The sequence below is a fragment of the Falco peregrinus genome, chromosome 2 (assembly GCF_023634155.1).
Source record: "Falco peregrinus isolate bFalPer1 chromosome 2, bFalPer1.pri, whole genome shotgun sequence".
Classification (NCBI taxonomy): domain Eukaryota; kingdom Metazoa; phylum Chordata; class Aves; order Falconiformes; family Falconidae; genus Falco; species Falco peregrinus.
Window position 1 is genome coordinate 89,091,100 of NC_073722.1, and position 12,572 is coordinate 89,103,671.

The 12,572-nt window shown below is 45.5% G+C and overlaps 1 protein-coding gene across 5 annotated transcripts in view; it reads right to left on the reverse strand.

Annotated features, from left to right (window-relative positions):
- Positions 1 to 643: 643 nt before the first annotated feature.
- ADORA2A (adenosine A2a receptor) overlaps positions 644 to 12,572 on the reverse strand; it is a 30,472-nt gene continuing 18,543 nt past the window's right edge. For all 5 annotated transcript variants that reach the window (XM_055795982.1, XM_055795984.1, XM_055795983.1 and 2 more), the window contains one exon: positions 644 to 6,730. In XM_055795982.1, coding sequence (XP_055651957.1) covers positions 5,770 to 6,730 — 961 coding nt within the window. In that variant the 3' untranslated portion in view covers positions 644 to 5,769. The remainder of the gene's footprint in view (positions 6,731 to 12,572) is intronic.

A 12,572-nucleotide genomic window follows, 5' to 3' on the forward strand; every position in this document is an offset into this window, starting at 1 on the left:
TAACCTACTCACACATATATTTAGTAGTTGCCAGCTGGAAAAAGCTGGAAATTGTTCCTGCTTCATCCTGTCAGAATTGCTCAGAATTGGTTTAAGGGACACCACAGCCGCATCTAGATTCACTACCTCGATTTCTAGACTAATTTGGCTGACATCAGGCTGAGCTAGCTCAGCCTGAGTGTCAGTGGCAGAACAGGAGGGACATCTGAAATCGTGATGATCTTACCAGGAGGTCTGAGGTAGGCAAGCCAGCAGGCTGGGATGTCCCAGTCACAGCTGGCAAATTTGTTTCATGGTCCAGTCACGGACCGTTCAGGTCCTGCTATGTAACACACTCTTCCTGACGCTGGAGTGGTTTGGGCAAATATGGTGCTCTACCTTGAGTTCAGTACGCAGCTGTAAACATTTCCTCTTATTGCCAAGATGACAGATCCCAGGATGTCAGAGATGTGAGGGGTCTTCCAGGCCATCTGGGTCTGTCACCTTAGTGCTAACGTCTTCTGCAAAGGAATAGGCAGCGCCAGAGAGAGAACTCTCCAGAAGGATCAATCTACAGAAAAAACCCTAATAAAATTATAAGAAAATACTTGCACAAAAAAAGGCCAGCCAGCCGGATCTTCATGGGACAAAGGCACTCACACTCTCTTTTACAAATATATTTTAATATTTTAATGCTTATTAAGAAATGTAACCAAGACAGACTCAGCAGCACCAGCGGCTCCTCACTGCCCAGCAGTCTGATGACTTCACAGATATGAAAACTTCACAGATTCAAAAAAACCCTTTGGTCAATGCACTTTAAATACATTTGCATGCACATATTCTCCCGCCCCCTTCCCTCCCCTCCCACTGGTAACTGACAAACAGAGGGAAAACAACAACTATATTCATAAAACATTTAAATTAAAAGAGTAACTGTTTTATAGTGACAGCGTGTGCAGCAGGGTGTTCATAGTGTCTTGGTTTGCAGACCACAGAGACAACCGCTCCACAGGACAGGGGTAATTAATGCCAGCTCCTGAGACAGAGTGGGGAAGGAAGCAAAGGATGTTCTCAGATCAACAGGTACCAGTTTTGATTTTAACATATCCTTGTGTGAATGGTCCCAGCAGACAAATAAGATGGGGAGTTACACACACAACACTGTCCCAGTTTGGGGATTCTCAGTCTGTCATGGTTAGTCATCTCTCATGCAAATGAGGAACTGGTGTGATTTTTAGTTACTCTTGATGTGTTTTACTGTAAAGAAGGCCAAAAGCTCAGGGCTAGAAAGAAAAAGCTCTCTGGTATGACTCAGTGCAGTTTGATGCTCAAAACTAATCGGGAGAGAACTATTAGGCAGCTAAACTTAGCAAACACCACTAGAAAGTATTCTACAGTTTTAATGCATTGCAGCACTGTTACAGCATGCTTGTCCTTCCCACAGAACATGGCTGGACTGATTCGTTTTTAGGTTGTGCTCACATTCATGAAGCAGAAGGGCTTTTGTTACACCTGGACATGCTCATGAAGTGAGACAATGTATCTAAAAAGGAGCTAATCCAGAAGAACCCGTCTCTGCCTTAGCCACATGCAGACCGTATGAAGATAACCTTCTGCACACATCAGGGAAGGCTGACCCTCTGCAGTGACCCTGGGAGAGCTGTAAGACTGCACATCCTTTCCAGAGTCCTTCCTCACCAAGTCACACCTTGGTTTCATGCCAGCACCATCTGAGCGATCCTCAGCACCTCCCAGCACATTCCTTCTCCCCTGAAATCCTCCCAAACACTTACCCTACAGATCTTCCTTCACCACCAAAATTTCCCATCTAACCGTAATCCTCCAGTCTTCTCCCAGACCTTAGAGACTTTTCTATACCCACCAGCATCCCCTGGAGCCTCTTTTCCAAGAATGGTTGAAGATTCAGACTAGTCCACATCAGCACCAAGTCCCATTGCACAATAAGCTTCCCAGCACCAACTAGGGTCAGAGACAAACCCCTTCTGTCTCCAGCAATCCCAGCTGTCCCACCATGCCAAACTCCTTCTCTGTTCCAGAGCTGCAGCTCAGGCTTGCACAGAGCCTTGAAATATCACCGATCCAAAAGGAACTCTGCAGGACAAAGCTGTTAAGTGCATTTATTTGCACACACAAAAAGCAGTGTCCTATCGAGGAGAGCACCCCAAGAAGAACCCTTGATAAAATTACTCCTGGCAACTGATCAAACTTTACTTTCTCCAAAAGCCTATAAAGCAAATAAACTCTGGAGCCTAAGAGTCTTCAGGGAATGGTGAAATTCATGGAATGCCCTCACACCAAACAAGGCACCACATCTCTCTATGGGTCTTTAGCCATTTTTAGTAAGAAGTTCCAGCTCAAAGCAATTAGTCTCTTCTTACCCCAGCTCTTACTCTCTGGACCCACTGCACCTTGCATTCCCAAGGAGGTCTTCTCCAGCCTCTCCTGATAGTCACCTCATTCTTCCCTTTGTCTTGGTACCATCTTTGGTTATCCAGAACAGCTACATTTCATCAGCTGAACATTCTCCAGCTGGAAGGAAAATGGGGATATGAGTGGGGAGGTTAGTAAAAATTATTTAACTTTCACTTTTCTAATGATCCCTCCCCTATGCAGTTTGGAAGACAGGTACTTTTCTCGACAGTGGAGAGTGCTGCCAGGAGAAGGAAAGAGCACACTTCATCGAAGGGACCCTACAGCTTCTTTTTTTAATAAAAAAATATAATAAAATACGCAAGCCTTGAAATCACAATCCCTACGAAAGAAAAAATAAGAAGTCCAAAATTCTGTTCAAAAGGCTCATGCTCCCCCCAACAACTGCTTTGGAAACATCTTCTGAAGGTCCATCTCAGACATATGTTTGCCAGAAGGCACACAGCATGTGGTGCAATTGCTATCCCTTCCTTCCTGTTACTACAGACTTCCAACTGTATATAAAAGATGCTGCCTCCTTACCTCCACTGCAGTTCCTTCTGCATACTTCCCAGCCCCTTCACACACTCTTTTCATTTCAAATCTGGATCACTAATATTGAAAGGGACTGGACACACCTGGGGGGCACCTCAAACAGCAACAGAAAAGCTAATTTCGAGGCATCTGGAGCTCAGTAAGCTCGCATGGCAATCTGGTTGGGCAGGCAAGTTTTCTGGATTGACAATCTTGTTGCATCAACATAGATCAACTTGATTCTTGTGGCAACAAAACAAGAAGCTGCCATAATTGAGCGTGAAGCAGCTCAGGAAACAATAGAAAGCAACCAACCCACATCAGCTGTTGAAAGTCTGATGCAATGTGGTATAAAACATCCCTTTTCAATGGCAACTACAGCTCAATAGGAGACACTTCTGCACTTGCGTGTGTTCCAGCACATGAGCGATGTTGGTATTTTCCCACACTTCCTTCCCCGCTCTGCTTCTTTGTGGACCTAATTGTTATTGACATGAATACCGGATGTAATTTTGTGTTATTCTTAGAAACATTTCAGCTCCCAACTGAGGCCTGAAGAGATCAGACCCCCATTTTCCTGACTTAGTTCCTCTGCTACTGTTACAGGAGGTCAGAGGAGCCACCCCACAAATAACCTACAGAAATGTTCCATCAAGAAAGATCAAGTGTAACCAGATCCCAAGTCACCCTGCAGAGGAGCTACCTACAACGTCAGCCACAGGGCAAGGGCTTAGTGTTTGTTAATAGTGCTGGAGTGATAATCCACTCCTCTGACGCTAGACTATATGGAAGAGCCGTGCCAAGAAAGCAGCAATTCAACTAAAATGTGAAGTCTATTGTTCTACAAACTTATCTGTCTTTCTGCTAAGGATTGTGGTGGCCAGCCACATCTTTTATCGACCTCACAGTAAGCTTTGTGCTAACCTGGAGCAGTTACATACTTGAACACGTTTGGCACTATAAACAACTCCCCACCTTCATGTAGGGAGACTGGCAAAAAGAAAATTCTCCTCATATAAACCTGACTTTTCATTTTAATAGTTCATAATATATAAAGTAAACATGGAATAAGAACACACAAACCTAACCTGCTCTTCCTCAAATATCAAAATCCAGCTCCCCTTTCCTTTCTGAAGATAAAATTATTCGGCTTCTGAAATGTTAATGGACAGTCACAAGGAGAAGCCAGGTTCAGGGGATGATATTTCTGGTGTTTTCAGCTAGGGAATAAGCTTCAGATGCCTGGAATTACCAGATTTTAGTTCTTCAGTAGGACCGTTACTGCCTGTCTCTCCAGAAGGCTGGTGGTATTGGACATAGATAATTATCTGGAAAACAAAACCCAGACAATCTTTAGGTAGAATTCAAGCTGACATGGCATCCTGCTGTCCTTGAGCTACCAGGCCTCAGAAGTGATACAGAGAATTATCAAACTGCCATGAAACACCTCTACAACAAACCACATCAGTGCATACACTTCCCACAGCACAGATTTGCCTGTTCTCTTCAGACTACTGCAGTTTCTAGGATGATTTCTACTACTGTCGTCTTTCAGCTTCTCAGAGTAGGAGCATCTTCTAACAGATTGAGCTCTGTTGGTGCCTCTGCACCACAGGGGCACATCAGGCTTCACAGTAAAACACATCAGGAAAATCTGAAATCACAGGAGAAAAGAGCTCATTTGAATTCCAAAAACAAGTGTTAGGTATGCGTGTGTTCCTCCCTACCCCAAGAAAGAAGAAACAAAATCTCACAGCTTTTTGATTGAGGATGAAAACCATGAAACTACATAAAATTATCTCCTCTCACACACATTTGGGGTCCTGGAAAGAATCTGCATTCTAGGAGCTCAGGAATTACAAGCACAGAGAGAGGGAGAAAAAGCACACAGTGCCCACCAGCCTACAGACAGCTCACACACCCGACAGCTCTTCACAACACCTTGGGGCACGAGCACCCTGGTGACAGACACAGACCACAACCTGGCCTGCTTATCCACTATCTGCACCACCAAGTCCTGCTAACAGCCCTTTTGCTGAGGGAAATCCATATTACAGACTCTGTTTTCATTATTTGTTAGACAAAGTGGAGAGCTGCTATGAGGTTATATTTGCCTTGTGCATCTGGAACATTGAGCACTCAGGGAATGGATATGAGTTCTTGCCCATCTTTTATAACTTAACACAAAGTAATCTTATCAAGACAAGAAAAAAACACAACCACATTCGAGCAACCTGTTGCAGTATAAGCTTCAAAAACATGAACTGAAAGACGAAACGCCATGGTTGAAGGTATCCGAAGTTCCCATCAGGTGAATTCCTTCCCTCTCCAAGCGGTTGCTGGCATCCCTCCTGACCAATAGATGTTGCTATCCCCCTTCTGTTTGTTGCAGGGCCAAAGTACTAAAATGCCCTTTCCAATTCAGTGGGTATTTCCAGCCATGCTTTTATTTCTGTTGGTAAAGACAGCAAAACCGACATACAACCACAGATACACAGTACAGCATAATGTCATGATATGCCCTGCACCAGCAGAGTCTCCCAGTGCTGAACTTGGAAAACCATCTTTGACCTTGGCACTGCTCTTGATGTCAGGTCATTGACGGGTAACATGTCCCTCCTTCCTTAGTCCACTTCAGTGGTCTCTTGACTTTTCTCCAGTCTAGTATTTAGGATCATCCCAACTGTCCTGGGTGGGGACCCCTTTCTCCACAGCGATCTGAATACACACCTCTCCCCCAACCCCCCAACCTCCCTTTCTGCCATGGCAGAGGTCACCAATGGAAAAAAAAATAATTCTACCAGGAAGACTTTGAAAGTCTCATCAGGAAACATCAGCTGCTGCGAAGGCTGCTCTTTCCAGATCTGAGTAAGACACCTGGGCATCAATTAGCTCTTCACTGTGAGGCTCCCTGTTCATGCATGCATCTGAGAGAATCCCATTTTTGCAGGAATGTGGGAGATGCCCATTTGTCTCCACATCCAGAGCATTTCCATTCTGGTGCCATTCCAAGCCAACTTTGCATTTGTTTAAGTCCTGTTTTTCAGGATCCCTGTGGATTTCTCCATTGGTGTACACCTCTAAGGCATACTCGCTGATTCGTATGCTGGCATTCTCTGCATCCCCGCCGTGAGTGGAAGTCCTAGAGCTGGCTGTTCCTGCCTTGAACGGCTCCTTCCGGCCCAAGATATGCTGGCTGATGATTTTGCGGAAGGTGTATCGGAACTCCCTGATTCGGTAGGCATAAATTAGAGGATTTACAACCGAGTTGGCATGAGACAGGATAATAGCCAGATACATTAGCCAGAGGGGAGCATGGGCACAATTTGGGCAAAAAAGGGTAAAGCAGTTAATAATATGCAGCGGAAGCCAGCAGACTGCAAACAACCCGACAATGATAGCTAAAGACTTAGCTGCATGGACTTCCTTCTGCAAAGTGGAGCGAGAACGTTCCCCATGTACCATCTTGTTCTCCATCTGCTTGAGCTGCCGCCGGGCTGCCATGAAGATTTTCAAGTAGATACCAAACATGAGGAGGAGGGGCAGGAGCACACAGGCAAAGAAGTTGTAGTAGACCATGTACTCCATGGTGACCACAGCCTCAAAGAGACATGCCACCATACTGTTGCTGCAGTTGATGGGAGAGGTCTTATTGGAACCCAGCTCTTCAATCTGGGAACGATTGTGCCACCCTAGCATTGGTGTCAAGCCGATGATGAAAGATAATACCCAGCAGATGGCAATGATACCTTTAGCTCGAGAGCCAGTCACCAAGCCATTGTACCTATAAAGCAGAGGAAACAGGAATCATATCAGTATTGTTCAACAAGCCTCTGATACCCACACAACTTCCCAATGTCCCAAAAGACAGCAAGAAAGACACCTGCTTCTTCAGATGGGCCTTTGAACTGCCATGCAGAACCCACACAGCACAGCATGGACTCCACAATGACATTGTATGCCACCTATTTCCCTCCCCTTTCCTTTAGGCGGTGAGGAGGTGACAGAAAAGCAGGGAAATTAATACAGTTTTCATCTGTGTTCCTTCACTCCACCAGCCCACTGGGTCATGCATGTAGATCTTGCAGCCTGGATAGTGAACAGCACTGCTCTGACCCTTGGTGAAGACCACTGTGGCTCTCTGGCTGAAGGCTGAGGTACTCCTCCTTTCTGGCAAAGGAGCAGCCTTATAGCACAGGATTGCTGTGTCTTGTAGTGGATCTGTGAGCCAAATAGCACAAAAGAACTCGGAGGCGCAGTGCCATCGACCTTGTGTCCGCATTCAGGTGTGCTCCAGGGAAATTCTGCTGACTCAATCACAGAAGCCAGGCTGGCATCACCTTGCACAGCATCTCACTCTGCTCCACAATGGCACTTTCAGGAAGGCCAGCACCACCAACCTTCCTTAAATAACTGAGACAAGTCAGCAGTTTTCCTCACCAGCCCAAGTAAGCTGACCCCATATCCTTTTCAAACAGGAGGAGCTAAGCTGAGGACAGTGTTCCAACTACAGGTGTGCTGTGGGCTGCATTCACACACCGAAGGGGACTTCAGCGGTGGAGGTATTGATATGTCTGGCTGAAGCCAGTGCTCTTAACAGGAAATTCTCCAAGATCTGTTGAAAGACGCAATAAGCAACATGGTAAGAATCTGACAATGCAGCCAGAGACCTTGGTTTGTTTGAAATACTGGCCAGTTCCCAAGGCCTCACAGGTTACTGCGAGTCCTGAGCTGACTCCACCAGCTCTTCTCTCTGAAAATGTAAATCAGGGCAACAGTTTAACATTTCAATGCAATTTCCTTCCCTTGGTAATGCTCAGCATGGGAAGTAGATGGCCAGATTCCCACATTGTCCAGTGTGGGTCCCACACTGTACTTGACCCCATGTGTCTGTGATCGGACAACGGTAGCACTGGGCTCCCAGTGTTTACCCAATGCTCCTTCTCCCTCTGTCCCCAGAATTCTCTCAGCAAACAAACATTCAAAAAAAGAATCCAACAAGCCATAGAAATCTTTCCATCTCTCAATGAAATAGTTATTCCCACAGGTTCATGCTCCTATCCCAATGCAAGTTCAAGACAGGGGAGGAGACAGGCGGCTTTTCCTGGGCACAGTACAGAATGGAGATCCTGCATGTGCTTTAAATCCCTGCTGATGGGCCTTGGAAAAAAAAACTGGCTCCACACAAAACCTGGCAGGCTTGAGTCTCCATTCTTCAGCTGCATTTCAAAATCAGAAAAGAGGGAGTGGGTAAGGCAGCCAACCACACAATTCCCAGTCACTGAAATCCTCCTTCCAGAAATGAGGGAGGGATTCAGCTGATTCTGAGAGATAAAAAGGTTTCTCCAGCAAGTAGTGGATCCTGCCCAATGTTTAGGGGATGCTAAGGGCACAGCATGGATGGTAGCAGGGAGCTGCTCACATTCAGACCTTATCAACGCAGCAAAACAGCATCTTGCTTTGGAAACTACACTTAGGGAGCAAGAGACTGGCTGAAGGCACTTAAAGCATGGAAAAAAAAAAAAAACCAAAACAAAAAACCCTCAAAACTCTGCAGCCTTGGAATTGGCTACATCTTGTCAGAGGAATTTTGAAATTGTGCAGCTGTTATCCCACGACTAGAGATGTCCCTTCCCTTCCCTTCCACTAAAAATATATTAATTACTGCTCCAGGCAAACACCCCCCCCACTTCTCCCTCCCTCTTACCCTCTGGGGATTCCCATGCAACAAACTTTACGAGGCTTAGGAACAGCACTTAACCCAAGCAGCTGCCTACTTTCCAGCTGCAGTGTTGTGCTGGCAGTGGCAATTATCCACCCATCAGCAGTGCATTTCTGTAATTCCTTGCTCAGTATCTCAAGGGGTTAAGAGAGAAAGTTCATAGCATCTCATGACATAGTGTGCGGCACCATGTTGGCCAGGTACCCACTGAGAAGTTGTAATTCTCCTGGGAGAGCTTCATTTCTAGGATCCATAGGAGACACCTCTGGCTGACTTGGCTGAGGTAGCGTTATTGTTCAGATGGACTTTCCTGGACTCATTCCTTTTGTCCGCTTAGAGATGTCACCAGGCCAGCATTGGGGAGTTTGTGCACCTGTCTAGGCATCTTTCTAGGCTCACAGCAGCCAGCCCAAAGCTACTTTCTGTGTCCCCAGTGCTGTACATCGTAAGTTCAGGCCTTCCAGGATGCATCACATATACTGTGAGCTGCTGGCACCTATGTAGGAGACACAGCCTGCTGAAAGGAGCTGGTCACACCTGCAGCCCATGTTCTGCATAGCTGGCAGGTGACTTTGTAGCATGTCTGATGTGTCCAGACAGCACTGGATTGTCTGTGCACAAGCAGTTCTTGTGCTTCCTGGAAATACTGGAATTACTACATAAATGATGACTTCTACTCGTGAAATTCCAGACACAAAGAACATTAGCGCAGAGCATGGGCACACAGTGGAGCTGGGTGTGGGGATAGTGTCACCTGATTCCTCTAGAAAACAAAACTCACTTTTCCAAACACATGAAAATGTGGATGTTTTCCCCAAAATAATTTCACTTGCGCTGCTGCTCTCCCAACCATCAGGCTGGCAAACTGACTCCAGGATAGCAACTGCCCTTGGTGAATGTACAAGTCAGCTATGCTCCCTTGAGTAACCTGGCTGAGGATGCGGCACTTCTGGGTGCTTGGCCTAAACTCTATGTCATCGAGATAGTGATTCCCTCACAAAGTGCAGCACCTCACCAGTCTGATTCATAAACTATGTAGCTGGGTGGAGGACAGAGCTGGTGTAAGAACCACAGGGTCCTCAGGTAGAAGTTAAAATCTTTCCGTATGTTGCGTGATATGTAACTGGCCTAACTCATTGTCAAAAGCATCCAGCCAGCCTGCTGCTTGCCTTCCAAACCCACCTCTGGCTGACAGCACCGCGCAATTGGCGAGATGGCTCTGCCATGCACGGAGCACATTTCAGCCACCTTTACTGCACCACACCAGAAAGCCTGTGCTCAGTTCTGAGGGCACTGGGCTTTGAACTGAATTCCAGCAGCGCTCAATGATTTTTAACAAATCACTACAAAACACTGTTCACAGAACACATCTGCTCAACAGCCCACGCCTCAGGCAGCTGCAGTCATAGGGAGCAAGAAAAAAGGAAGATATTCTGCCCTTATTACATGTACCTGGAAATGAGAGACACTGACAATCCCCGATCATCCAGGAAATCTTGTGGCAGAGCAAGAAACCAAACCCAGACCAGATTCGCATGCACCGCCTAAACAACGCTTTCCAAAAACTCTCAGTCAAGAAACCTTCTCCCCTATCACCAGGTGCTAACTGACACTAGTGCTTGTCTGCGCCGTGGAGACAGGGTAGGGTGGGATCTCACAGGTGGGCACAAGGCTCTCACAGAAGTGGTAATGGTGTGCAGGCACTGTTCTTTTGCTTGTGGCATGATCAGCTTCCAGGCTAAAACCTTGGTAACAGCAAGTTCCACTGTGGCCCACAAAGTCATTGAGAACTGGCATTGCTTTCAAAGCCATGCCCATGCTTGTTCAAAGGAGGTGAATTACGCTTTTTTCATATTAGGCTGAATCTGTCCATAATCTGTCACTAACATGAGCGCATGTAGGCAATGTCTGTTGTAAAGTTAAAAGGTTTATGGTGAGCAGGGAAATAAATAAGTCCAGATATGGCTCAGAGTGACAATAAAACATAAAATCCCTGATTCACTGATTCAGATGCTCATATATAAGCATTTGAGAAGGCAACCTTGGAGGATTAAAGCAACTGCTGAAAGACACTATTCTCAGCACAAAGGTCACTTCAATGCCCTATACTTTCAGGGTTTGTGCTCACCTCTCCTATTCTTCCTACCCCAGACTTCAAGAAGCCAGTCCTTCATGTCCAGCTCCCCTAGCCTCTGGCAGAAAAGCATCCCAGTACCACCTCAGAGCTGCGATTTCATCTGTTCCATCAATGTTCCAAATGTCAGGGAGCTGCACCTTAGTAATGCTTTCCCAGAGAAGCATCCCAGTAGCTTAGGCAGTCGTCTCCAAAGGAACTTTAGAGGAAAATGTCTGCACTTCAGTAGCTACTTACTGTATTTGGCACTGTATTACCTGCATAAATATTTATGCTGCAGGTGAATACCTGAACCCAGCACACAGAGCAGGCGGTAACCCTAGAAAACTTTTCCATTTGGCTGCAGAAAGAAAAATTTCTCCTCCCTTTCCAGTGCATCAGAGCTACCTGTCCTTCCACCGTGGGAGTATCCTTACCACAAATGCCTGCACAAGAGCACGTGGCTGGGCTCTGTGCCCATGCAGCATTTGCTGGCACCAAAAAGCCTGGAAAGCGGCAATTGTTCTTGGCCCATGACTTCATGCTGGAGCTCACACTCATGGCCAGTTTTGTTTAGAACACCCTGGGGGTTTATATCAGTGAGTACAGGTTTTCAGGTACCTGTCATGTCAGAGAGTTCGCATTTTATCCTAAAAGGAACAATGACTCATACTCACTTCCTAGGGAGTGCTTTTTTGCCACTTGTAGAGTGTTACATTCGTATAAATCCTGGCAGAATTCAGTGAAGTGTTTGAGAACTTCTGGTAAGTCTATCAAATTCTACACAATGGTTTAATCGTTTGAAAGGTAGAACCGATAAGAGGTTCACAAATCAGTTCAATGCGTTTTTAAATTTTACCTATAGGTATCTTTCCTTACTGCAATTTTTCTGGGGAGGATCTTTTATCCACAGAAAAACCATTCCAAAGGTAACTCTAATTATGCACTGAGGTGTCTAAAACCAAGCTGTATCAGAAATCCCACTCTTCTGCCTCCTTAACACTGACAGTTTATTTGTGTGGGAGTACACCTCCACATATATATCCACTGAGACATGAAGTTACCTTCCTTAGGACTAATCAGACATGAAACAGTAAAAAAGAAAAAGAAAAAATAGATTTGGCCCTTTTTGGTTTTGCTAGAGAGAAGGAAGTCTGATCTGTTATTTTTTTTATCTAATGAATATTAGGAATGCCTGGTGTTACCTTTCTTGTCCTCTGAGGAGGAGAGAAGAGGCTTTCCCAGGCATTAAAGGATGGGGTGAAAACATTGCACCTTCAGTGGCAGAACTTTCCTCCAATGGTTTGACACATTTTTCAGACAACCAGATATTAGAAAAAGAAAAAAAAAAAAGAGATGTGTGCAGTCGAAATCGTATCACATTTCCTTCTTCAGCTAATCAGCTTTCACTTTCTCAGCATGTCTGAGGCTATAAATCTAATGCTTATTCATCCATAAATTCTTAAGGGGAAACACAATTGACAGGTTCTTCACTTCTACTGTAAAAGGACAAACCAGCAGAGGACACGGAGGGGAAGGAACACATGGATCTACCTGTGGGTATCTGCATCCAATCAACTCCGCTGTTTCTAGGGTGGACAAGGGCGTGCTCTGTTTTTTCAAAAACAAAATAGTGAACCAGTACCATGCCCAGCACTGATGAAGGCTGATTTTGCTAAAAGACTCTTTACCTTGGCTATTCCAGGAAATTAAAATTTCAAGACAATATAGTTGCAGTGATAACCCCAAATATGGGCAGAAATCCCAATTTTTAAAATCCTTTTCCTGGCA